The following is a 27,483-nucleotide window of genomic DNA, read 5'->3' as shown; positions in this document are numbered from 1 at the left end:
TTTCAAATGTTCAGTACTCCCGTTAGCTAAGAAGGGTTACGGTAATGGGTGCTTGAGGGAAGCAGGACACCGATTAGAGCAAAAATATCAATATAGGGGTGGTCTTTCCAAATTCCGGCTTTTGTTTGAGTCAGTGAGAGTAGCCCGAGGAGGCCAAGGTCTCCGGTTCTGCTAAAGGTGGGTCCTTCCCAATTCTTTGGGCTACGGACAGGCAGGCGCGGGCCCCAAGAAACAAAGAGGGTTGTTCTGTCCTTCGAGGCTTTACTCGAGTCCCAGAGGAGTCAGAGGCTACATCACCGAGCTCGGAAGAGTTTGCCAAAGGCTGGACAATACATGCGGCCGCCCTCTCTTAAGCACGCAAATCCCAAGCGTGGACGTCTGGAAGGTGTATGTATGTGTGTGTGTGTGTGTGTGAAGGAGAAAGGACAGTGCTGTCCATTGCGGGGTGCCGGCCCCACCGTGCCCTGCCCTCAGTGGCTGCGCTAGGGCCGCGGAGTCCGCCTCAGTTAGCCCTGGAGTGAGGGGCGGGGCCGGGCGGGGCCGCGAGCGCGCAGGCGCAGTGCGGCCTCGTCGCGCCGCTGCAGCCGCCGCCGCCGCCGCCGCTGCGGCCGCCGCCCGCGCTGCACCACAGGCCTGAGACAGACTGGGCCGGGAAGAGCCGGAGACGGAGGAGGAGGCGGAGGCGGCGGCGGAGGCGGGGCGACTCCGGTGACCGGGAGCGCCGCAGACTGGCAGCTGCGGCGACTCCCCCCTTTGTGTCTGGTCTGCCCGGAGCCGCTGGAAGTGCTTCCCGGAGGGGCGCGGGGTGTCTCGCCGCCTCGCTGCCCACCCCCTCCCCAGCCACCTACATCCGCCCTCCCGCCGCCCCCCACCCTCGGCCCGCGACGCCCGAGCTCCGCCCGGAGCCTAGAGCTGCGGGAAAGCTAGGAGGCGGCGGCGGCGGCGGCTTCCTCGGGAGGGGGGGGTTGTGATTCGCTCAGAGGAGCCATTGACGGGAGAAGACAAGGCTTTCACAGTGGAATTTACCTCAGGCAAGATGGAGCGGCAGCAATAAAAAAGAGAGAGAGGAGCGCACCCGGGAGGGCTAGAAAGGGCAGCCTCCCGGCACCTCCCCTCCGCCCGCTGTCTCGGGGAGCTCGGGGCCCAGCCTGAGGACCCCTCCCCTCCCCCGCTTCCCACCGCCACTCAGCCCTCCCGCCGGGACCTGCCGGACCCTCGTAGGATTGTTCCGCGAAGGCGTGAAGGCCGTGGGTTTGTCCATGGAGGCCAGCACCTTTTTCGATCCAGTCGAGGAAGAGAATTTGCTTTGCTCGAAATCGGAGTAAGGGAAGCACCGAAGCGAAACTTAAAAGGAATCTTGCCCTCCCGGAGCACAGGCGATGCGCCTCGGGCCGCCGGGCGCCGCCGCCGCCCGCCTGGTTTCGCCCTTCCCGGCGGTCGGGAACTTGTGCTGATCCTCGGCGCCCCTCGAATCCCCGCTCCCCACCCCTCGGCACCCTGGATATGTTTTCTCCCAGACCTGGATATTTTTTTGATATCGTGAAACTACGAGGGAAATAACGGCGGGGCTTTCTTCTTGTCTCCCTGCTTCTCCCCACAGACATGCCTTCACTTTGGGGGGCCGAGGCACCCTGTCCTGGGCGAATGAACACCCGCAGCCGCAAGGGAGAGAAATGAAGGGAATTTCGGCAGCGGAATGAAAGCTCTGCAGCTCGGTCCTCTCATCTGCCATTTGTCCTTTCAAACTGCATTGTAATACGGGCCGGATAAGTCCGACGAGAGCGAGGACTAGCCTCCCGGCCGCGTTTCTCCGCCCTCGTTCACTTTCCGTATTTCTTTTCTCTGCTCTCCTGCTTCTTGGCTGGCCCAGGGATGACTTCGTCGCTGCGGCGGCCCCGGCGGGTGCCCTCGCTGCTGTGGACCGTCCTGCTGGTCAGCGCTGCGGCCGGTGAGTAGCCCCGGGTGGCGCGTCCGGGCCACTTCTGCGGGTGGCGGGGGAGGGAGCCTGCAGAGGCCGAGGCCTGCGCTCGCCCGTCGCGACGCGGCCGCCGATCGCCCGGTACCTGCGCGCCTTTCCTAGTCCTTCCAGGCAACTAACCTTTCACGTTGACGTGTAGTTTCGAATCCCCGCACCTCGTATTCCCCACCACCCCACCCCACCCCCGCCGGGGGAAAAAAAAAAGACACATTGGGTGTGGTATCTTAACATTTTTAGCTGTGAGGTAATGCAAGGATTAAAAATAATATTTTAATCACCAGTGAACACTGTCTATTATGAGATCTTTGGAAACAGACCTGTAGATTTTTTTTTTCTAATATAAAGAAGCAGATTTGGCTTACAGTAAAAAGAACATCAACTGTAGAACATATAGTTGAACCTTATTTTTAGATGTAGATCACTCATTGAGAATCCATGTTACTTTCATTATTCCAAAATGTTCCCGAATGAATTGAATAAATGTTGAGGAAGGCAGAACTGTGAGATGCTTAATATACTGTATAATATTGTTAATTGTTATTATCGTTAGTATTATTTTGTTCCGAAGTATGTTAGTAATAATATTTTCATCTTTTCAATCTGGACAGTCGTATTTTATATGCTTTTGGAATTACTATTGGGCTTAGAAGTATTTTTGGTAGCTTTTCATTTAGTCATGTGGCATCTATTGACTTTCCTGTCATTGAGACAACTTTGACCTCACATCAGTCTTCTAGGAGATTTGAGTCCTGAAAGTTCTTTTGACATTTTACTGAAGCTTAAAGGGAAATGGTAGTCATCCTTTCCTTAGAATATTTTGATTTTAGTTCTCAGACACCTTAGGAAAAACCTCGTTTCATTTGCAGTTACTTTTCAAGCAGTCTTTTGGTGATTTGCTTTTAGAAATTTTGGGGAGTGAATCATACATATAATTCTTAAATTTGGTTTAGGATGGCCAAATAGATTATACATCTAAAAATGAATAAAGGACAACATAACACCTTTCCAGTTATTTTTTCTTAATAAGTGTAATATTCACTTTCAGTAAATTTCTCATTGCAATGTTAGACACGGACGGGTGTTTATTTCCATTTAAAAAGTCTGCATTGGGAAGATACTGAAACAGTTTTTGAACTTTCTTTTGTGCTTCTGATATTGTTGATTAATGTCTATTATGTTTGTGATAGTTGTGTTAACATAACTTGAACTTCTGAATTGAATGTATTTTGACACTGATATTTTAATATTCTTAATCATCACAATTCCTTTTGGGGTAAAAGTGAATGATTTTTCTCCAGAGTTCTTTATATTCTGTTAGCTATTTAAGTTCTCTAGTAGTAAGCCATGTGGTCCCTGTAAAATATGAAGAGAGTAAAAGGCGTTAAGTTCAAGCAGTCGTTCTAAGAGGAGAAATCTCAGAGCATAGACTTGTTAGTGTTCTTTGTTATTCTTGACCTTTTTAGAACATAGATTCTCATTTATTGTTGACAGGCTTATCATTTTTTGATCAGAACTGATAAAAGTAAGAATAAACTTGATTTCTATTTGGTAAATAAAATATTAGAATAATGGCCCGTAAAAGGGATGGATTAAAGTAATCACTGTTTAAAAGTGATTTTAGTCATCTTTTTCTTTAGTATTACATAGCACCAGATGCCAACATTTGTGAAATTGGATTTCAGAGCTGTAACAATAATAGTAATAGTATTTATTGAGTGCTTGCTCTGCGCCAGCAACTGTCCTAATAGCTTTACATGTATTTTCTCATTTAATTCTCATGACAGTTCTTTACTCCAGGTTCAGTTATGCTCCTTTTACAGAGTGAGTGAAGTATAGAGAATTTAGATAACTCACCACACAGTCAGTAAATTGTGGAGCTAGAATTACAGTCTGTTCCCTTACCTATCACATTAATGATGACAACAACTTCTCACTCTAATTGGGAACATGAGAGAGTTAGTGTCTTCACCAGATTAGCCTTTGAAGAGAAGCAAGGACTCTTGACAGGATCTTGGTACAGCACTGGTTGCGCAAATGTCATGGTTCTAAATGTGTAAAACTTTGCCTAATATTGGAGTGGCTAGAGCAGTTTCATTAAGTGCAAGGTGGCTAGAGAGGGCTTGTGTGAATTTGGGATATATAGATGCAGTGATGTAACTAGACATGTGCAAATGGTACAGCTGAACAGGAAAATAATACTGGAAGACTGATATCACATCTCTCTATGGGGTCGTGGATAATCCTCTATTTCTTTTGAGTCCCTCTTTCCTGCTTACTCTGTTTAGTTCTTGGATTCCTTAATTCTAAGAACAGTTAGTATGCAAAAATAAGATTTTATGAAAAATATGTGCTTGTTTGGTTTATAAATGATTTTTTTTTCTTTTTTTTTATGGTCTGGAACAGGGGCATGAAGCTGAACTTGTTCTTTTTTTTTTTTTTTTAATATTTATTTATTTATTTAGGCTGCGCCGGGTCTTAGTTGCAGCACGTGGGATCTTCGTTGTGGCATGCGGGATCTAGTTCCCGGACCAGGCATCGAACCCAGGCCCCCTGCATTGGGAGCAGGGAGTCTTACCCACTGGACCACCAGGGAAGTCCCATGAATTCTTAATTTTAATAAAAGGATACAATATAATGTAATACTTATTTAAAGGTCAGCTTCTGTTTAAAAAAATTTTTTTTTGAAAAAAAAATGTTGCCAAGCTTTTTATTTAGGTTGTAATGGTTACAGATAACATATCTAATCCTATCTCCTGCCCCACCATATGCCGCCCAATGAGCAGACTCAGCTACTCTTTTCCCTCCAGTCTTAGTTCTTGTGTTCATCCTTCTTGTCCTTCTTGCCATCCTTCTTGGCCTGGGAGACCAGGGAGCCCATGGTATTTCAGATGGTCTCATTGGGATCCCTACCTGGAAGCTTCTCCAGGACACTGAAGGAATTCAGCGTCCTGCATCATGTCATAAACCTTTTTCTCCTTGGCTGGCTCACATGTGTCCGTGGCTCAGTTGTCACCCATGTCAGCTGATTCTGCCTAGTCAATGTCAGTTGATTCTTCCTGCATTTGAAATAATTCACTTGACTGGATTTCAATTTTACATACATCTCTTCAGAAACACACACATTGCCTACAAAAGCTATCGTGGCATGTGGGTTGCTGTAGTGGTGGTATTGGTATTAGTGTGTGTGTGAAATGTGGGGAGAGATGTTTATTCTAGCTTTCCTTCATTAAAGGCCAACTTTCTTAACAGTGAAAGAGAAGAAATTGAATATTGGTCTCTGATGGGTAAATTCTAACTGTAAAAGGTACAGAGTGAAGTCAGTATAAATCAGTTAATTTTATAACTGGCCATATCGCTTTTTTTTTTTAATTGAAGTATAGTTGATTTACAATGTTGTGTTAGTTTTTGATGTACAGCAAAGTGATTCAGTTATACATATATGCATTCTTTTTCATATTCTTTTCCATTATGGTTTATTACAGAATATTGAATATAGTTCGCTGTGCCTATACAGTAGGACCTTGTTGTTTATCTATTTCATATATAGTAGTTTGTGTCTGCTAATCCCAAACTCCTAATTTATCCCTCCCCCACTGCCTTTCCCCTTTGGTAACCTTAAGTTTTCTATGAGTCTGTTTCTGTTTTGTAAATAAGTTCATTTGCATCCTATTTCATATTCCACATGTAAGTGTTATCATATATTTGTCTTTCTCTTTCTGACTTACTTCACTTAGTATGATAATCTCTAGGTCTATCCATGTTGCTGCAAGTGGCGTTATTTCATTCTTTTTTTTAAAATAAATTTATTTATTTATTTTTGGCTGCGTTGGGTCTTTGTTGCTGCGTGTGGGTTTTCTCTCTATCTGCGGCGAGCGGGGGCTACTCTTCCGTTGCGGTGTGCGGGCTTCTTATTGTGGTGGCTTCTCTTTGTTGCGGAGCATGGGCTGTAGATGCATGGGCTTCAGTAGTTGTGGCACGTGGGCTCAGTAGTTGTGGCTCGCAGGTTCTAGAGCGCAGGCTCAGTAGTTGTGGCGCATGGGCTTAGTTGCTCCGCGGCATGTGGGATCTTCCTGGACCAGGGCTCAAACCCGTGTCCTCTGCATTGGCAGGCGGATCTTAACCGCTGCACCACCAGGGAAGTCCCCTCAATAAATTCTCTTTAAAGAAATTCTGTGTAAGGAACTGGTAGATGTAAGGTACAAGTTTTCTACTATGGCGTGCCTTTAAGAGTCTGTATGATATGTCAAGTTACATAGCAATAAGATGTTAGGGGAATTATTACCAGAAGAGCTAATGTAAAAGTTTACATACATACCTAAAGTCCCAGTGTCCAACACTGTCCATCAGCCTTGCCTTGAGCATATTAAGTAACACTTAAACTTCATTACACAAATTATCAAGCTATAATACAAAATTTGTGTAATCATTCTCACCTTAAATGTGCTGACTGTGGACTTGATGGAAGAATTATGGAACATGATAAAGTATTGTGCCAGAGGTATTGGCTGTAATAGTTTTAGATGGAATTGGATGTTTGGGGGAATAGAAGGATCGTATGCACATATATCTCTTTATGGCAATTCCTCATCTATATCTGGAAGGCTAGATGCAGATGGCGTTGAGAAATTTCAATTTGTTAACGCCAGAAGATCTTCTTGTTTATCTTTCAAGACAGTTTTCCCTTAAAAATTTCAGTGTCAAAAATATACTTAATAATATACCTTTATTCTGTCCCAGCAATTTAAGTGCAAAATAGCGTGATTTAGAGCAAAACATGACTTAACAAATGACATAGTGTGTCATTTACATATATGTATATATGTGTATGTATCTAATAATCCAAACCACCTAGTTCTTTTCTTTCATTTAAATGACGAAATAGTTGACTTTTCCCAACATTATTGATCTTTCTTCAGTCTTTGCCTTTGTAGACAAGAATAGTCTATGAACCAAGCTATATAATTGTAAAAGACACTCTAGGCCAACCTTTTAGGGAAAGCTTTGTTTTTGTATTTTTGTTTTTCTTTGAAAAGTAAAGAGAAAATACTGTTAATCCCATAACTCCAACACTGTGTTTTATTTTGGTGTATTTACTTCTAACTTTTAAATAAAGGAGTGTATATTTTTGTGTGGGTGTGATTGTATAATTTATTAATTATATTTCAAACTGTTTTTTGAGCCATGCCATGCGGCATGTGGGGTCTTAGTTCCCCAACCAGGGATCGAATCCGTGCCCCCTGCATTGGGAGTATGGAGTCTTAACCATTGGACCGCCAGGGAAGTCTCTACATTTCAAACTTTTAAACATGGAATAATATGTCACAAACAGTAACTGTGTAATATTCCATTGAGTGTATTTGTTAGTATTTACTTGATTCCTGTTAGGAGATGTTTAGCTTGTCTTGGTTTTCTTCTCTTAATAAAGAGTACCATATTGAATGTTTTGTGCATATGTCCGTCTTGTGTTTTGGTTTATTTCTGTATTCTCATCTTGATCTATCAGCAGCATGACTCAGTTTGATCATTTTTTTTTTCCTCCTTGAAACACTTCCTTCATTTGTGTTCTAAGATACCACACTCTTGGTTTTCCTTCTGCTTCTCTATCTCCTTTGATAGTTCTTCTTTATGTCCCTCACCTCTAAATGATATGTTGTCCCAGGACTCAGTCCTTGGTCCTTTTCTCTGTCTACACTTACTCCTTTGGTGATCTCATCCAGTTTCATGGCTTTAAAAATAACATCTAGAGGCTGAAAAGTTTCAAATTTATTTCCATCCTAAACTTCTTTCCTTGAAATAAAGTTGCGTGTAGCCAGCTGAGTGAGTATTCCGCATCTCCACTTAGATGTCTGATAGTCATCTCGAACTTAGCATGTCCAAAACTGAACTCCTGAGCTTCTTCTGTAGGCCTGTTCCTCCTGTAGTCTTACCCAACTCAGCAAATGGCAGTTCTGTCATTCTAGTTGTTCAGGCCCAAAATTGAATATATCCTGTCTCTTCATTTTTTTTTTTTTTTCCACACTCATATCCAGTCTGATAGAAAAAATTCTTGGCTCTACCTTCAAAATATATCTAGTCTGACTACTTAACACCTCCACTGCTACCATGTTAATCTAAAAGCCATCTTCTCTCACTTGTAGCTTTTCAGTAACTTTTGTTTTCTCTAACACTTTTGCTTTATTACATTAACTTTTCAGTATAGTATCCTTAGTCACCCTTCTCAAACTTAAGTCAGATCATCACTTTTTTCTGTTTAAAACTCTCTGATGCCTCTCCATGTCACTCAGAATCACAATCAGAATCTCAGAATCTCACTCAGTCACAATCATTTAAAATATCCTACACAATCTGGCCCCTACTACTTATGGCTGTATCTGCTGACCTCTGTCTTGTTCAACTTTTATTGTGCTTTTAACTTTACAAAGAAGTAAAAATTCAGAAAATCAAATGTTTTAAAAGAGGTTAGATTTAAGATACTTTATATAACTTGATAGTGGCTACAGTTAGTGAGTAAATCTGTATTGGGGGAGTAAGGGAGGAGACATGAATATTTCTTAAGCCTTTACTATATCCACTAAATGCCTTACATATTTACTGTGTTATCTCATTATCCTCTAAATAGACTGATCGCTACTATTATTTTTTCCTTATTTTACAGATGAGTAAACGAAGTCTATTATACCTTCAAAGCAAAGCATTAATGTAATATATATAGTGTTAGCCTGCAGGTATAAAATACTTGTAATAGTTCAAGCATCTGAAAATCTTATTGGCATTTTAATCATTCAGGAATAATTGCCTAGACTGAACTACTTCTTAGTTATGATTTCTTATTTTGCTATAAATGACAGCAGATTATTTTCGGTTTTGGTTTGGAGTATAGCAGTCAAATGTTGGTGGATAATAAAAATTTTCATAGAAGATTCAAAGCTTAAGTTTTGGAAAGGAACACCAATTAGATCAGAAGAGAGATGATGACATACTTAGTGGAGGATAAATTTTCAGTGTTTCCATCTGTTGTTAGTGATTAGAACCCCTAGGGGCCAGTCTAGTGTGAAGAGTAACTTTTTATATTTAGTTACTACCCAAAGGGCCATATCATGGTGACAAGAAAGGCAAGATTAAGAACAGTCAAATGATGTCAGAAAATGAATTTATTCATGTTACTTATCGAAACAGAGTTCTTTTTGTGGGAGATAACTTTTCTGGGATATTAATTTTTTCCTTTTGCTAAACCAGTGTGTTAGCTTGATGAAATGTTATCAAGAATGTTAAACTAAATTCACTTTATCCTTTAACACCAACTTTTCCCATTTATCCAGCACTTCTCTAGGAATCATTATTTTGTCCATTTACTTAGGTTTATGAGAAATTCAGTTTTACTGATTCTTGCTAAATCCTTTTAAGTGCAAGACAGTACTCTTAGATTTGTACTAAGTCAGCTTAGATTTGTACACTAAGCAGCTAATAGGCTGCTTATACTTATACTTCTACTTATACTACTGGTAAGTAGTATAAGTAGAAGACTCAGTATTTAGTCTCGTGGTCTCTCCCAACCTCTAGGAAATGTGATCTTTCCAAGTATCTACAAAAGGAATTTGGGAAACAGCACCAATAGTGACTATAGGAAGTAGTAAGATAAACTTGTATTGACTTTGCTATGTATTTTAAGACTTGTTTTTGCTTCTAGACTTTATTTCTTTGAAAGAATCTTTGTTTTTTAGAATCCTAAAGTTGTAACACAGAATCATTAAAAAAATTTTTAGGTGATAATGAAGTATAGAAAATAAAAAGACCCATTCCCTCTTTACTTTTTCTCTAATTCCATTCCCTAGATGTAACCATTGTTAGTAGTTTGCTGTATAATTTTTCATACTTTTTTTTTGTATGTACTATAAATAAACATCTGGGTATAACTAGAGTTTGTTTTTTTAAACAAAGGTAGAATTGTTACGTACTATGTAATACACAGATTTTTGTGATTATTCATGCAGGATAGTTCTGGAAGTAAAATCATTTGTTGAAAGTTTGCACATTTAAAAATTTTGATATGAATTTTCAAATTTCCCCCCAAAAGATTGTACCAGTTTTCATTTCCACCAGTAGTATATCAGAATTTCCATTTTCTTATACCTTTTCCAAATATTGTATAATATCAATGTTTTTAATTTTTGCCAAAGCAAAAGCATTGTATTTTGTTTCAGTTTGCAGTGCTTTAATTATTAGTGAAGCCAAGCTTCTTTTTGTATGCTTACTGGCCAATTGCATTTCTCTCAATTACCTGTTCAGGTATCAGATTAATTTTCCTAATGATTTGTTTCTTTTTCTTATTGGTTGAAGGTGATATTAATATAAAAGAATGATTTTATGCAATTAGAATTGTTTATCTTTTCCTTTTTGATGTCTGGGTTTTGTGTTATCTTAGAAAAGCCTTTGTTCTGTCTTATAGTAGATGAGTCTATAGGTTTGTTTGTTTTTTTTTAACGTTTAGATAATTTAAACCACCTGGAACTGTTCTTAGTGTTGTACGTATAGTAACTCAATAATAATAAGAAGGTAGATTCTCTTATGTATTATCCCCATTTACAGATGAGGAGTTTTAGGCACAGAAAAATTAAGAAACTTGCCTGTGGCAACATAGCTAATAAGTGATAGAGGGGGAATATAGACACAGGCAGCTCATGCTCTAAACTGCTGCACTCTACTGCTTCTTATATAGGCAAATTGTCTTTTTTTTTTTTTTTTATGGCTGTGTTGGGTCTTCGTTTCTGTGCGAGGGCTTTCTCTAGCTGTGGCAAGCGGGGGCCACTCTTCATCGCGGTGTGCGGGCCTCTCACTATCGTGGCCTCTCTTGTTGCGGAGCACAAGCTCCAGACGCGCAGGCTCAGTAATTGTGGCTCACGGGCCTAGTTGCTCCGCGGCACGTGGGATCTTCCCAGAGCAGGGCTCGAACCCGTGTCCCCTGCATTGGCAGGCAGACTCTCAACCACTGCGCCACCAAAGAAGCCCTAGGCAAATTGTCTTTTAATCACTGAATTCCAAGTAGACAAAGTGTCCTGTTTGGGTAGTGAAAAGCATCATTTAGGGGCAGTTAATTTGGAATATATAAAATGTACTTCTGCTAACTTGTCATAATAGATTTTTTGCTTGTCATGGTAAATAGGTGACTAATATCAATTGCTTAAAATGCCTGAGCACTGGGACCCAGACATTTTAGCTCTCATTTAGAGCCTTCCCTATTATTTTAATTTAAAAGTTTCTAAGAACCCTGGTTGTTTGGGTTTCTAACGAGGGAGCATCAAGTAAGTAAATAATATGACTAATATCAATGGCTTAAAATGCCTGAGCATTTGTATTCATTTAATGTATTCAGAACAAGTTTGAGTTAGAACCTGTTCTTTTCTTTGCAGCTGGTGTGTGGAAATACATAGCACCAAGTGGAATACTTCTGTCATCCTAGTTTTCCATTCTAGTGGTCATATTTCATAGGAGTAGTACAGATGTAGGGAAGAATAGTGGTAGCGAAAGGTAAAGGGACAGAGTTGGGGGTAGTCTGAGGGAGAAGGGAGAAAAAGTAATTTACTTAATTTCCTCTTTTATTGTCTGTCGTTCTCCACCCAAACTGCCGCAGCTTGGTCTGGCCTTGTTGCCCTTGCCTTTTATCTCTGTATTGGTGTACGCTCGAAAGCAGCATACCATTCTTTGTGTAAGCTCTTCTAGGTTTGTGAATTCAGACATTTTTAAACAGTAGCTTTGATATTGGAAAGTTTGGGAGCTATTACTTAAAGCAAAGAATTATATGTGAAAAGAAAACTCTGAACAATTAAATGACAATATCAGAAGGAAGTTAATACAGTCAGAAGTACTAAAATTACTGTGGGTTGCATTTATCATCCTGTCACTTAAGTGAACCGAGTCCTGAAATCTTTTCAGCCCATTTTACTTATTTAGGTCACTAATTATAGAATTTGTTGTTTAGAAGATAACATTTAGTTAAAGTGTTTGGAGAGAGAGTCCTGTGAGATTCAACTGAGTCACCTCCTCAGTAATTATCTTGAGAATTGTGTTGGAGAAGCAGTGAACTTCTGTAGCTAATGAATATTTCATTACTGTTTAAAGGAACCTGTTGTATAAAAGATTTACCAAAAAAATGTGACATTAATAAAGTAATACTTGGGACCTCCCTGGCGGTCCAGTGGTTGGGACTCTGTGCTCCCACTGCAGGGGGCGCTGGTTCAAACCCTGTTTGGGGATCTGACATGCCGCGAGGCATGGCCAAAAAGGAAAAAAAAAGTAATACTTAAATACAAAGAATTATAGTAGATGCTACTGAGAGTAGCAACGTAAAATAGCTATTGTTTAATAACCATAATGTCCCTCTTTATGAGTGCCAATTGTGTGTCAAGTACAATGCAGAGTGTTTTTAACATGTTTTTCTCTATCAAAATAGCTGAAAGGTAGGTATTTTTCCTATTTTAAGATTAAGGAAGCAGATAAACAGAGATTAAGTGCTTTGTTTGATGGTATATACTTCTAATAATAACATTACTTATTGAGTTATTTACTGAATACCTCTTTATGACAGGCATGCTAAGTTTTTAACTTTATTTCACAGAATCCTTATCCTTTATTTCATAGAATCCTTGTATCAGCTTTGCTGAAATAGATATTTTTTTCATAGATAAGGAAACAGTTGCACAGAGGTTAAATATATCACCCAAAGCCTTACACTTAGAAAATGGCAGAACTGGAATTCAAGCCAAGGTTTTCATGATTTCTGAAAGTCTCTGCTCTTAACCATATTTCCTCTCAAGACTTTCTCATTTTTAAGAGAGAATTGATCACATTGAGCTGCCTTTCAACTTTGAAATTCTGTGGATTGTTCTCCGTAAAATAATAAAATTAGGATAGATTATCTTTACACTAGTTGTGTAATAAAAGGTATTCATTGAACATGAATATGCTAACTGTTTTGGGTAGAGAACGACAGACAATAAAAGAGGAAATTAAGTATGGAAGAAGTATGGATCACTGTCCCAGTATTGACAGACTTACCCTATTATAGGACAAGAGCATAAATACAATGGTGTATGTTCAACTACTGGCTGGGTTAAAAAATCCAAATTTGAAGTAAGGTATACAGAATGCATATAGGCAGTAATAAGAAGGATAGTAATAATTTGGGCAGTGGATAAGTCACTGTGGCTGGAAAGGCATGGCATAGAGCTCACAATTCCTTTGAGGTTGGGCTAAGGGAATTCACCTCATAACGGAGGTACTCTTTAGAAGAGCAGCCAGGTGGCCAAGGCACAGTGACCAAATGTGTGGTAAACATAGGTGTGAGCCAACTGTAAGGAGCAGGGACAGAGGCTGAGAGGCCTAGTCAAGTGGGCTAGACTGTACAAAAAAGAGGAGGAGGAGAAGATTCAGCAACCTGAGTAGTCCTCTGTCATTCCTGTGGCCACTGAATTTTATTATTTGGTTGACGGTCATCCTACTGAGCCCATGGTGGTGGGGTGGTGATGAAGGCTGAGGTTATTTGGGGCATATATATTCTGTCTTATTTAAGATTGGCTTAAGTGCTGTACTGAACTCTGAAGACTTGAGATCTGGCTAATAATGGTTTATAATCCTTTGTGGGGAAAGTGTTGTGAGGGGAGTATAGATGATTAAGAAGGTAGCGATCAAAGTAGCAATCCAGAAGAGAGAGACACATGTAAGATCTCACTGATACTGTTTAGGGTTGCATTTCCCAGCCACATTACTCCTACTACTTTCATTCTTTTTTTTAAAAAATTAATTAATTAATTAATTTTTGGCTGTGTTGGGTCTTTGTTGCTATGCGTGGGCTTCCTGTAGTTGCGGTGAGTGGGGGCTACCCTTCATTGCGGTGCGTGGGCTTCTCATTGCAGTGGCTTCTCTTGTTGCGGAGCACAGGCTCTAGGTGTGCGGGCTTCAGTAGTTGTGGCGCACGGGCTTAGTTGCTGCATGGCGTGTGGGATCTTCCCGGGCCAGGGCTTGAACCCGTGTCCCCTGTGTTGGCAGGCAGATTCTTAACCACAGCATCACCAGGGAAGCCCTACTTTCATTCTTGACAGTTGGAGTTTTTGGGGTATCTAGCTATGTTTGCTTTGTTTGATGACAGAATTTAAATCAGGTAAGAGGAAACACTTAAAATGAAAAGCAAGTAGTAAAAGAAAGCAGAGGGTATCATAAAGAGATATAGGAAAAGAAGCCCCATTTTAACCCTTAGGTAATGTATTATATGATATATATTAAATGATTCATCAGAGGTATTGTATGCTTGATTTTGTTTTGTTTTTTAATAGATTCAACCACAATATATTTCCTTGATAGGAGTGCCTTATAGTTTTCTTGAGCAAGAAAGTTTTATTGATACTTTAAATCTCTAGTATACTAAGGGTGGAGAGCAGTGTTAATGAATAACATGTCCCCTAAAAAATACCATGTTTCACTAAACCTAAGAACTTTTGATCTATAATTTTGTTTAAGCAGGTTACAGTAGTAAAGAGAAAATGATTCTCTGGTTTCAATGTTTTATGATGACATTTCTACAGAGAAAAGTATTGATAATTTAAATTCAAAATTCTTCATATTGCATCTTTAGAGATTTTCTTTACAGTGTTTTTGGGGAAATGTTTCATTCAGCTCTTTTCTAATTATGTGTGAAAAAAAACTGACTACTAAAATAAAAGGGCTATATGTGAAGCAAATTATATGCTGTAATGCCTCTTATGTTGCCAAGTACACTTAATGAATGAGGCAGGAAGGCCATTTAGCCATCCAGGGAGGCAACTCAGCCTAGTGCTTTTCTATAGGGCAACTGTTAAAATAAGTTTAAAGACATCATAAGTTTAAGGAGAAGACAAGTTTGTAACACTCCTGAAATGAGCCAAGATAAAATATTCACCTGCTGATTTTTGAATATTCTTATGGTTTTCTTATGTCTTCTGGCATTTGAACACTGTTTAGTAGTGTTGAAAGGAGATGTTGAGCAAAATATGTAGGAGACCTTACATTCTGTAATCTAGCTTATACATGTTGTATTTATGAAGATTAGGTTAGGTTAAGAGAATATCATAGTATCTTGTAACCATGAACAAGGCATCTGGATTTCTGCCTCTAATGGCACTTACTTGTTGAGAAGACAGATCATAAATAAGTAGTAAATACATAAATGAACAAGATAGAGATTATGATAAATGTCACAGGGTTAAGGTGTTAGAGGGTTAAGGTGTTCAGTGGAGCCTTCCTTACAAGGTGACATCTGAAGAATTAAAATGAGGCAGATTTGTGAATAATTGCAGGAAGAGAAACAGAAAGCACAAAGGCTGGAAGGTGGGAAAGAGCTTGGTATTTTACAGGATCAAAAAGGAGACTGGTGTGGCCTATAGTAACTTAGGGAGAGAGATGCATGACAAGGGGTTAGATAGGCAAGCAGGAGCCAAATTTTGCGGGGCCTTTTAGGCCATGGTAGAAAGATGAAGAGTTTGAATTTTAGTCTAGGAAAATGGGAAATGCTGTTGAAAGATTTTAAACAGAGTAAATTCATTATCTAATTTTCATTTTTCAGCGGTGACTTTGGCTTGTATGTGGAGAAGGATTAGAGAGGAGCCAGGGAGAAATAGGAAGCTTGGTTAGGCAGTTGTAGTAGTCAAGATGGACAAGGGAGGTGGCAGGTTGGATTTTTCTCCCTGGTACTGTCAAATAACATTTTGGTATCATTACACACCTCCTTCTGTGATATACTGTTTTTTAAATAGCAAGGACTATTTCTTGGGTTTAGAGTGTACAGTTGAATTAGTTTTAAAAATGTATTTCCTTCACATGTTTATTTTAGAGATCTGTTATTTAATATTTTCAGTAAGCACTACAAATATGTATTAGTATTATCTGTATTTTTCATTTATTGGAAAAAAATGTAAACATGGGAAGTATTTTGCCTCAAAATAATTCAAAGAATAGGGCTAGAGTCCATCTCCCTGGACTCCCTTTATGATGCAGAGAATACAGACTATAAGAATAATTCCTAGTCATACGGCCCTTGTAGATCAGGACTTTCCTGTTTGTCCTGTTCTTAAAAAGATTATTGCAGAGTTTGAAGACTTGGGTCATATCTCATTTGTATTCTCATTTAAAGTAGATGTAATCTTTCTTTTCCCACATAGGCACATATTCAGTATTTTACTTTGAGATTTTTGTTGTTTTTTATTGATATTCTTCTTTCCCCCGCATTATCACAAGGAAGTGCTCATTCATATATCCCGAGTAGTTTTTGGCCAGGGTAACTTTTTTTCATTCTTGGTTACTTTCAAATAATATTAGAGGCTGCTAGTTTTCATACTTGGACTCTAGAATAAAGTTGGCATGACTGCAGTCTCTAATGTCTCATCAATTTTTTTCTAAACTGACCTTTAAATTATGAGCAATAACAGAGTTTGACCAATAATTTTTTTTTTTTTTTTTAGTAGTAGAGTGAAAACTCCATAAGGCAACATGATAATTGGGGGCAGAATTAGGGTAGAATTTAAATGGGGTAAAGATTTTACAGCTAACTTCCAGAAGCCCTGACATAGCTGGCAGAGTCTATTTTCCTAATCTGATACCTCAGCAGCAGAAGTTTTACAGTTAACTGTTTTAATTTGTAGATATTAAAATATAATATCTGGGTAGTATTTCATTGTATATATGTACTATATCTTCTTTATCCATTTATCTGTTGATGGACACTTAGGTTGCTTCTATGTCTTGGCGATTATAAATAATGCTGCTATGATATTGGGGTTCATGTGTCTTTTCGAATTAGTGGGGTTTTTTTTTTTCAGATATATACTGAGGAATGGGATTGCTGGATTATATGACAGTTCTATTTTTAGTGTTTTGAGAAACCTCCATACTGTTTTCCACAGTGGCTGCACCAATTTACATTCCCACCAGCAGTGTATGAGGGTTCCCTTTTCTCCACATCCTCCCTAACATTTGTTATTTGTGTTCATTCTGACAGGTGTGAGGTGATACCTCATTATAGTCTTGACTTGCATTTCCCCGATGATTAGCGATGTTGAGCATCTTTTCATGTACCTTTTGGCCATCTCTATTTCCTTCTGGGAAACATGTCTGTTCACATTTTCTGCCCTTTTTTTTTTTTTTTTGGCTGTGTTGGGTTTTTGTTGTGGTGCGTGGGCTTTTCATTGTGGTGGCTTCTCTTGTTGTGGAGCATGGGCTCTAGGCATGCGGGCTTCAGTAGTTGTGGCTCACGGTCTCTAGAGCACAGGCTCAGTAGTTGTGGCACACAGGCTTAGTTGCTTTGCGGCATGTGGGATCTTCCCGGACCAGGGCTCGAACCCGTGTCCCCTGCATTGGCAGGAGGATTCTCAACCACTGCGCCACCAGGGAAGCCCTCTGCCCATTTTTTAATGGCAGAGGGTTTTTTGTTTTTTTGGTACTGAGTTGTATGAGCTCTTTATATATTTTGGATATTAACCTCTTATTGGTCATATTATTTGCAAATATTTTCGCCCATTCAGTAGGTTCTTTTTGTTTTGTCAGTGGTTTCCTTTGCTGTGAAAAAGCTTTTAAGTTTAATTAGGTACCATTTGTTTAATTTTGCTTTTATTTACTTTGCTTTAGGAGACAGATCTAAAAAAGTATTGTTATGATTTACATCAAAGAGTGTTCTGCCAATTTTTTTCCTCAGAGTTTTATGGTTTCCTGTCTTACATTTAGGTCTTTAATCCATTTTGAGTTTATTTTTGTATATGGTGTTAAAGACTGTTCTAATTTCATTCTTTTTTTTTTTTTAATTAATTTATTTATTTTTGGCTGTGTTGGGTCTTCGTTTCTGTGCGAGGGCTTTCTCTAGTTGTGGCAAGCGGGGGCCACTCTTCAGTGCGGTGTGCGGGCCTCTCACTATCGCGGCCTCTCTTGTTGCGGAGCATAGGCTCCAGACGCGCAGGCTCAGTAATTGTGGCTCACGGGCCCAGTTGCTCCGCGGCATGTGGGATCCTCCCAGACCAGGGCTCGAACCCGTGTCCCCTGCATTAGCAGGTAGATTCTCAACTACTGCGCCACCAGGGAAGCCCCCTAATTTCATTCTTTTACATGTAGCTGTCCATTTTTCCCAGCACCACTTATTGAAGAGACTGTCTTTATTCCATTGTATATTTTTACCTCCTTTGTTGTAGATTAATTGACCATAAGTGCATGGGTTTATTTCTGGGCTCTCTATCCTGTTCCATTGATCTCTGTGTCTGTTTTTGTGTCAGTACCATACTGTTTTGATTATTGTAGCTTTGTGTAGTATAGGCTGAAATCAGGGATCATGATTCCTTCAGCTCTGTTCTTCTTTCTCAAGATTGTTTTGGCTTGTCCAGTCTCTTTGAACCTTTCTCTTTTGAACCTGTTTGTATTACAATAATAGTATTTATGTTAAAGATGGGATTTTTATTTATTTTATTTACTTTTTGGCTGCATTGTGTCTTCGTTGTGTGTGGGCTTTCTCTAGTTGCGGTGAGCGGGGGCTATTCTTGGTTGCAGTGTGCGGGCTTCTCATTGTGGTGGCTTCTCTTGTTGAGGAACACAGGCTCTAGGCACGCAGGCTTCAGTAGTTGTGGCGCGCAGGCTCAGTAGTTGTGGCCTGCTGGCTCTAGAGTGCAGGCTTAGTAGTTGTGGTGCACAGGCTCAGTTGCTCCATGGCATTTTTTTTTTTTTTTGGCTGTGTTAGGTCTTTGTTGCTGTGTGCAGGATTTCTCTAGTTGTAGTGAGTGGGGGCTACTGTTCGTTGTGATGTGCAGGCACCTCATTGCGGTGGCTTCTCTTATTGTGGAGCACAGGCTCTAGGCACGCAGGCTTCAGTAGTTGTGGCGTGCGGGCTCAGTAGTTGTGGCTCGTGGGCTCTAGAGCACAGGCTCAGTAGTTGTGATGCACAGGCTTAGCTGCTCTGTGGCATGTGGGATCTTCCTGGACCAGGGGTCGAACCCATGTCCCCTGCATTAGCAGGCGGATTCTTAACCACTGTGCCACTGGGGGAGCCCCGGGCAGGCGGATTCTTAACCACTGAGCCACCAGGGAAGTCCCAAAAGATAGGATTTAATTTAAATTATCTGCAAAAGTATATTCTTGTACATAACCTTAATACATAATATTTACGACTAAGATGGGGAAGACAGTTAACGTGATATAAAGTTAATCTTTATCAGTGTTGATCTTGGATATTTAAAATTTATTTTTACCAGGGTAATATTAGAGGAAATAGCCATCACTTAAAACACTTAAATTTAAAAGAAGATTTTTGATGAATAGTAGGCGTGTATCATTTAAAATAACACAAACCTATGTATTTTGGAATTTTTTTTTTTTTTGGCTGCACCATGCGGCATGTGGGATCTTAGTTCCCTGACCAGCGATCGAACCTGCACCCCCTGCTTTGGAAGCATGGAGTCTTAACCACTGGACCACTAGGGAAGTCCTATGTATCTTTGAATTTTAAGTTATTTTTGTAATAGATGTGGATTTTAAATTCAGTAACCAACTGAATTTGGTAAACCATCTTAGCCGGATTAGTGTAAGAAGTTTGCATTATTGCACCATGCCATCAATTTTCACTTTCTCCTTTTCTTTTTTAGATTTTTCTACTCGCTTTAATTAAAATTAACCATCCAAAAGAGAAAAAGCTTTTTTTCCTCTACATATGTTATAAATTAGAATTAAATGTTAGATTCTAGAAAATAACATATTAGCTATCATTTTTTGAGTACTTAATATGTGTGAGGCATTGTGCTAATTTTATCTTTTTTAATCTTTTCAACCCCTGTGAAGTACAGAGTTTGTTGACCCTATTTATTTATTTATTTATTTATACCACAGGCTTAGAAAAGTTAAGTAAATCTCCATGGTAATTTAGCTAGTGGTAGTGCTGGGATTTGAATTCAGGTAGTCTGTAATTCCTGAGCTCCTCCTGTCATTGACAGCATGTAACTCTCCTTGTTTCTTTGGTTGCTCTTATCAAAGGTCTAAGAATCTAAGTTGAAAGGAACCAGTACTTGGTTCTGGTGGCTCAATTGTACTGTCTTATGCTCAAGACCTGGCAATAATAATTTTGCCTTTCTTCCAGGAAAATATCTTTCAAAGAAAGGAAATAAATGAATTGGGTCTGTTTTCTGGAATAACAGGGTCATATACAGATTTTTTTTAAAAATGCATTTATAATGCCCAGGATAATTTAAAAATGAAAAGTTGGTATCCAAACTGCCAAGAATTAATAAAGTATATGAAATAACTCAGAGAAACACAGCTTTGCTTCTTTGAAAGGAAATGTAACTAATTTTTTTTTTAATTTAATTATTTTATTTTTGGCTGCATTGGGTCTTCATTGCTGCGGGCAGGCTTTCTCTAGTTGTTGCGGTGCGCGGGCTTCTCATTGTGATGGCTTCTCTTGTTGTGGAGCACCGGCTCTAGGTGTGCGGGCTTCAGTAGTTGTGGCTCGCAGGCTCTAGAGCACAGGCTCAGTAGTTGTGGCATACAGGCTTAGTTGCTCCGTGGCATGTGGATTCTTCCCAGACCAGGGCTCAAACCCTGGTCTGCTGCATTGGCAGGCGGATTCTTAACCACTGTGCCACCAGGGAAGCCTGTAACTAATTTTTTTACTAAAACATTCACTTCATAAATGAGACTCAGGCTTGGATTGTAGTGGTTTTAATTTTTTAAGTTTCTTTTTGTTGTTTTGAAAAGGGAGTAAAGATTGTTTCATTTTTAGATATTAAAATTACCTAAATATGGACTTATAAGAAATACTTCAAGGCGCTTTCTCTAAAGTGACTCTACTTCTGTATGTTTTCAAAATTATATAGTTAAAAATTTAGAAATTTAAAAATTACTGAGGATGATTTATGGGATATGCTTAATGTACATCTTTTTTTCTCATAGTGTTTTTCTCTCTGTTGGTTGAGTGTCCCAGTTCTTTGGTTAAAAAGGAAATAAGTGGTTTAGAATGCCTAGGTTTTCTTACAATATCTTTGAAAGTCTATAATGATATTGCTTATCATAGAAGAAATGGAATAGCTGAGTAAAAAACATGTATCCCAGCTTGTAAAATTTTTAGATTTTCTAGGCCACAGGCCAAAGTTTTGTTAGTACACAATATTTTAGCTGCTGAATATGTAGTAAGACTCAGATTTTGGGAGTTTATCTTAATTATTGGCTTCTATAATAGCAAAAATTAAAAGTCATTACTAGATTTGATATACTCACTTTTAGGATTAGTTGATATTAAGCATTGATATATTAAGAAATGTTGATATTTGAAGGAAAATTACACACCCAATTGTAATACAAAAGATGTGTTTCACGGATTTCATGATTTTCTTTGGCATGTCAGATAAATTGGGTATCTAATTTGTTTGTTTCCGCAGTAGTGCATCTGAAACTTAAAAGGTATTTTAGTTCAAGTATTATTTTATTTCTTGTTTGTTACAAAGTGAGTCTTATGTAAGAGTTAACTGTTTCAGAGATAATAAATAGAAAGAACGAGGAAGAATGATTTGTTTATCCTCTTTCGTTTTCTTTATGTTAATAATTTCCTACAAAATTAGTACTATGTCAGATCTTTTTAAAAAAATTATTATTAATTAATTTATTTATTTATGGCTGCGTTGGGTCTTTGTTGCTGTGCGCGGGCTTTCTCTAGTTGCGGCGAGTGGGGGCTACTCTTCCCTATGGTGTGTGGGCTTCTCACTGCGATGGCTTCTCTTTTTGAGGAGCATGGGCTCTAGGCGCGCAGGCTCAGTAGTTGTGGCTCGCAGGCTCTAGAGCATAGGCTCAGTAGTTGTGGCGCACGGGCTTAGCTGCTCTGCGGCATGTGGGATCTTCCCGGACCAGGGATTGAACCCGTGTCTCTTGCAGTGGCAGACGGATTCTTAACCACTGCGCCACCAAGGAAGTCCCTATGTCAGATCTTTAGTTAGCATTAACTTTCTTCCTTTCTTTTGATAGTTTCTAAATGAAACAGTAATCTTCTCTGGAGTTAGGCTATTAGCATTACAGTATTTAAAAAGAAAGTGTTCAGAAAAAAGTACTTTGAAAAAAAAAAAACCTCTTTCTTAGTTTATTTCTGACAGGTATGGATACCCAAATAGACAGCTTCTACAATTAACATGAGGTATTGTTAGGACAGTTTGATTAGACATAAGCTAATTGGTCTCTGAGATAATTTCTTTTTTTAAAATATTGTTTTGCTTATTTAAAAAAAATTATTTATTTGGCTGCGTCGGGTCTTTGTTGCGGCATGTGAGCTCTTCGTTGCAGCACGCGGGCTTCTCTCTAGTTGTGGCGTGCCGGTTTTCTCTTCTCTAGTTGTGGCACGGGTTCCAGAGCGCGTAGGCTCTGTAGTTTGCACGTGTGGGCTCTCTAGTTGAGGCGCGCGAGCTCAGTAGTTGGGGTGCGCGGGCTTAGTTGCCCCGCGACATGTGGGATCTTAGTTCCCCGACCAGGTATCAGATTCGCATCTCCTGCATTGGAAGATGGATTCTTTATCACTGGATCACCAGAGAAGTCCCTCTGAGATAATTTCTATTCTTTAGATTTGAAATGGTCTTTCAAAAAAAATTTAAAAAGCCACACAAATAAACACACACATTTTAAAGTCAAAATCAAATTTAAGAGGATCAAAATGAATTGTTTATTTATTTATATTTTTGGCCATGCTGCACGGCTTTTGGGAATCCCAGTTCCCCAACCAGGGATCAAACCCATGTCCCTTGCATTGGCAGGAGAATTCTTAACCACTGCACCACCAGGGAAGCCCACCAATTCTTTTTATTGTGGTAAAATACACATAAAATTTACCATCTTAACCATTTTAAAGTGTACAGTTCAGGTGTATTAAATATATTCAGAATGTTGTGCAGCTATCACCACCATTCATCTTCATAACTCCTTTCGTCCAGTAAAACTGAAACCAGCTGTACTCTATGCCCATTAAACAATAACTCCCGTCTCCCTAGTCCCTGGCAACCACCATTTCACTCTGTCTCTATGATTTTGACTACTCTAAGTCCCGTATACAAGTGGAATCATACAGTATTTGTCTTTTTGTGACTGGTTTATTTCACTTAGCATAATATTCTCAAGGATCATCCATGTTGTAGCATATGTTAGAATTTTCTTCCTTTTTAAGGTGTTTAGTAATTTTTTTGATACTGAAAATAATATATAAACCTCAGAATTCTTATTCTTATTTGCCATCTGCCTTCCACATATTCCAGAAGAGTAGAAGTTTATTTGTGTCTTCCTTCAGGAGGGCACAGACGCTCCATTTAGGGACTTGGCCTGATGCCTATTTGGTTCAGTAATTACTAGTGGTGAGATGTTCCCACGGTTTGATAAGTTTGACTTTTGACTTGACTTCAAGTTTGAAGACAATATCATACACCATGCTCACTGTATGCTCAGTACCTAGATGAAGAGAGCTGCAGAGTTCAATAGAAGATAGCAGACTCCTTCCAAGTTCTAAACAAAAAGGATTTCAGCTATAATCACTTGCCGTATCATTGCTATTTTGAACTCTCTTTTGCAACTTGCTGTTTGTCCAGCTAAACTTCTGTGTTCAGTGAAAGCTATTGCATTTTCAGTTGCCACCAAGCCAGTCCCATAATTTTTATTTTGCTCATAGTTCCCATAATCAGTTAACTACTGCAGTTTGAAATGTTGCTTCAAAGTATCCATGGGTATCCTGCTCTCATAACAGTAATACTCTCTGATATGCCTTTATTCTTTAGCCTACCATGCACTGGTTCCTTGGATATTCTGCTGACATGAAGCGTTTCTGGACTAATGAGCCTCACTGCACTAGTGGAGGGGACTGCTCTTTCAGGTCTAGCTATTAGTGATGTTGTTGGCAATAACATTTTTTTTAAGCTTTTTATTTTGAAATTATTTAAGACTTATAAAAAGTTGTAGGAATAATACAAAGAATTCCTGTATGTATGGGGAAGAATTCCTAGCTTCCCCAAATGTTAATATTTTACTACATTTGCTTTATCATTTTCTCTATATGTTCGTATTGTCTTGTTCTGAAACACTTGAGAGTAAATTGTAGACATCATGCTCATTTACCCCAAAATATGTCAGTGTATTTCCTAAAAAATGAAGATATTTTCTTGTATAACCACAATACAATTATCAAAATCAGGAAATTAACATTGTTACAATACCTCTTTCTAATCCAGAGGCCTTCAAATATCATTAATTGTTTTAATAATGTCCATTATTGCCAAAGAGAAAGTTTTTCTGGTCCAGGAGACAAATCCAGGATCATGCATTACATTTAGTTGTTTTGTGTATTTATACTCCTTTAATCTCTGAGAGTTCCTCAGTCTTTCTTTGTCTTTTATGACCTTGACATTTTTGGAGAGTACAGGTCAGTTATTTTGTAGAATATCCCTCAATTTGAATTTATCTGGTGTTTTCTTCATGACTAGAGTCGGGTAATCATTTTAGCAGAAATGCTACATTTGGGTAATTTGGGTTCTGCTATCCTAGCCCATCCTATTGGGGACACATGATGTCAATTTGCCTCATTACTGTTTTTTTTTTCTTTTTTTATAAATTTATTTTATTTATGGCTGCATTGGGTCTTAGTTGCTGGGCGTGGGCTTTCTCTAGTTGCAGCGAGTGGGGGCTACTCTCTGTTGCGGTGCGTGGGCTTCTCATTGCAGTGGCTTCTCTTGTGGAGCACGGGCTCTAGGCGCACGGGCTTCAGTAGCAGTGGCGCACAGGCTTCGTTGCTCCGCGGCATGTGGGATCTTCCCGGACCAGGGCTCGAACCCGTGTCTCCTGCATTGTCAGGCGGATTCTTAACCACTTCGCCACCACGGAAGTCCCTGCCTCATTACTGTTAATGTTAACTTTTATCACTTGGTTAAGGTGATATCTGCCAGAGAAAGTTACTATTTTCCCCTTCGTAATTAAAAAGCAACTTGTAAAGAGACATTTGAGACTATGTGAATAGCCTTTTTCCTCAACAGACTAGTTTCAGCATTTATTGATGATTCTTGAGAAAGTGATTTTTTTCTAAACCTAATATTTCTTCTACATTTATTGTCATTCTACCATAAGGAAGAACTTTCCTTTCTCCGTATTTATTTTATTCATTTGTTTATTTCCATGTGGACTGGTGGGTTTTTATTTTAGTCAGTGGATTTAGTTATGCATTTCTGAAGTGATGGAGACCTGCTTTTTAGGTTCTTAATAAATGTGTGTGATGTTCACTTAACTGTGTTAAGCCTCAGTTCCTAAGGTGTTATAATGATTTAATTCAGTTAAAGATGTGAAAATGCTAGTTGAATGTTAGTTATTATAGGTTTACAATCTCGTATGAAATTTTGAAAATAAAAACTGAGTATCGAAACTGTTTTGTTAGCTTGCAGCATACTCATTTGGTGGCAAAACAAATTTGAATAGCTATAAAAATATTTACAGTTTTATCTAAGTGTAAATTTTCATACTTTTTGCTGAAGAAATACTGATAGATTTAATTACTGGGAGCTTCCACAGACTCTGCAGGGAATGTTGTGTAAAACATGGCATAGGGCTTCCCTGGTGGCGCAGTGGTTGAGAATCCGCCTGCCAATGCAGGGGACATGGGTTCGAGGCCTGGTCTGGGAAGAGCCCACTTTCCGTGGAGCAACTAAGCCAATGCGCCACAACTACTGAGCCTGCACTCTAGAGCCCGCAGACCACAACTACTGAGCCTGCACTCTAGAGCCCGTGAGCCACAACTACTGAAGCCTGCGCACCTAGAGCCCATGCTTCACAACAAGAGAAGCCACCGCAATGAGAAGCCCGCGCACCACAACAAAGAGTAGCCCCCGCTCGCTGCAACTAGGGAGAGCCCACGCGCAGCAACGAAGACCCAACGCAGCCAAAAATAAATAAATAAATTTATTAAAAAAACAATGGCATATGCACATGGTACTTTGTAAAACCTGGAAAAATTCAGAATTTAAAGCACATTTGGCTTTAAAGGTTTCATACAAAGGCTTGAGGACCTATAGTACTATAGAGGTTCTATTTATTTGTGAGTATACTTTGAAATTACCAACTAATTTAGTTGGAAAAATTGATGCTGATAGTTACAATAGTATTTAGTAACCAAGACTATCACACAATTAGAATAGTCCTATCAGCATTTGCATAAAGAGCAAAGAATAAGGAGAAAACCCAGCACTTTCTTTCCTATCAGATATTTTCTCATGCTATTTTATATACAGTTAGGGAGATCAGATTCCCTTGTGAGTGTTTTTCATTCTTAACTGCTGAGCTGGCTGCTCTTCCTAATGTATTCCTAATGTTCTTTCTACTCTCTGCCTACTTAGGCAGGTTGAAAGGATACTTTATGCAGCTATAGAATATAGAATATCCTGCCGTTCCTCAACTGCCCAGTGACTTTAGCTAATGTTTGTTAGTGTTCTATGACTGCAGAATTAGATTCATATTAAATGATATAAAGACAGATTTTAACTGTTCCTTGACTGAAAAGTGAGTTCTTTTTAGAGTACTAACAGGAAGTGATCTTACATTTTAGTAGAATATAATAATAATAACATACTTTGCTGTCTTTCCATGGTTTATGAACATAATGGTTATACTGTATGTAATGAGAATTTTAAAATTTGTTTTTATAACAAACGGTACTTATGTTCGGGTCTCAAAATAAATTAGCTGAATAGTGCATAGTTTTAAAAGTCTTTAGCTTTATCACTAGAAATTCTCTTAATTATTAATTTAGCTACTATTCGTGAAACTTATTTTTGATTAGATTTTTGTGTTCTATTATTCATGTACATCAATTCAAACTTTTTAATTTAAATTAATTCGACTTCTATAATCTAATTCTAATACTGAATTTTCAACTCTCCTAAATTATGCTTGATTTAGATAAAATGGTTTTAAACTAGTAACTTAAAAAAGTAAAACTAGTTCAAAATAATACACGCCATAACCAAAAAATTAGAAGTTATATGAAAGGGCATACAATGAAATGAACATTTTATAACCTTATTATCTAAGCCAGGCAAAGGTTGGTAGCTTTCTTTCAGTTACATGTCACTCAGCCTGTCGAGTATGCAGATGTCTTTTGTTCGCTTGCCACCCACTTGAAGTAGTGAGTGAAGGGGAACTAGTGAAGATTGCCAACAGTACCTCACATCTCATCTCCCTCGTTAGGTAATCATAAAGTTGGTTGGCACGTGGTGGCATCCAACTTTATGATTGGAACATGTTTCTAAAAGTGAATTAGAGAGTTTTGTTTTTATCAGTTGTAGATTTTTTTTACTATAGTGGGTACAAATTTTCCTGGTAGCTGATACAGTTGCAGTGTACTAAGAATTTTGTAGAAGCATTTCAAGGGAAAGTTATTCTGAAATGAGAGTAGATAGAAGAGATTTTGTTTTGTTAATGAATTTTGGAGATATCTTTCAGTAAGGCCAATT

General features: G+C 38.9%; 1 protein-coding gene across 2 annotated transcripts in view; it reads left to right on the top strand.

Moving 5' to 3' along the window:
- Window positions 1-567: 567 nt before the first annotated feature.
- The window catches only part of BMPR2 (bone morphogenetic protein receptor type 2), a 184,126-nt gene continuing 157,210 nt past the window's right edge, over window positions 568-27,483 (top strand). The window contains exon 1 of one of the 2 annotated variants that reach the window (XM_082397046.1): window positions 568-1,948. Coding sequence is in view for 1 of the 2 variants with exons in the window: in XM_082397047.1 (XP_082253173.1) it covers window positions 1,873-1,948 (76 nt within the window). In the remaining variant the exon portion in view is untranslated. The remainder of the gene's footprint in view (window positions 1,949-27,483) is intronic. The other variant, XM_082397047.1, reaches the window with a different exon arrangement.

This window comes from Balaenoptera borealis (assembly GCF_965194805.1).
Source record: "Balaenoptera borealis genome assembly, chromosome: 6".
Taxonomy (NCBI): domain Eukaryota; kingdom Metazoa; phylum Chordata; class Mammalia; order Artiodactyla; family Balaenopteridae; genus Balaenoptera; species Balaenoptera borealis.
This window is presented reverse-complemented; position numbering and strand designations above follow the sequence as displayed.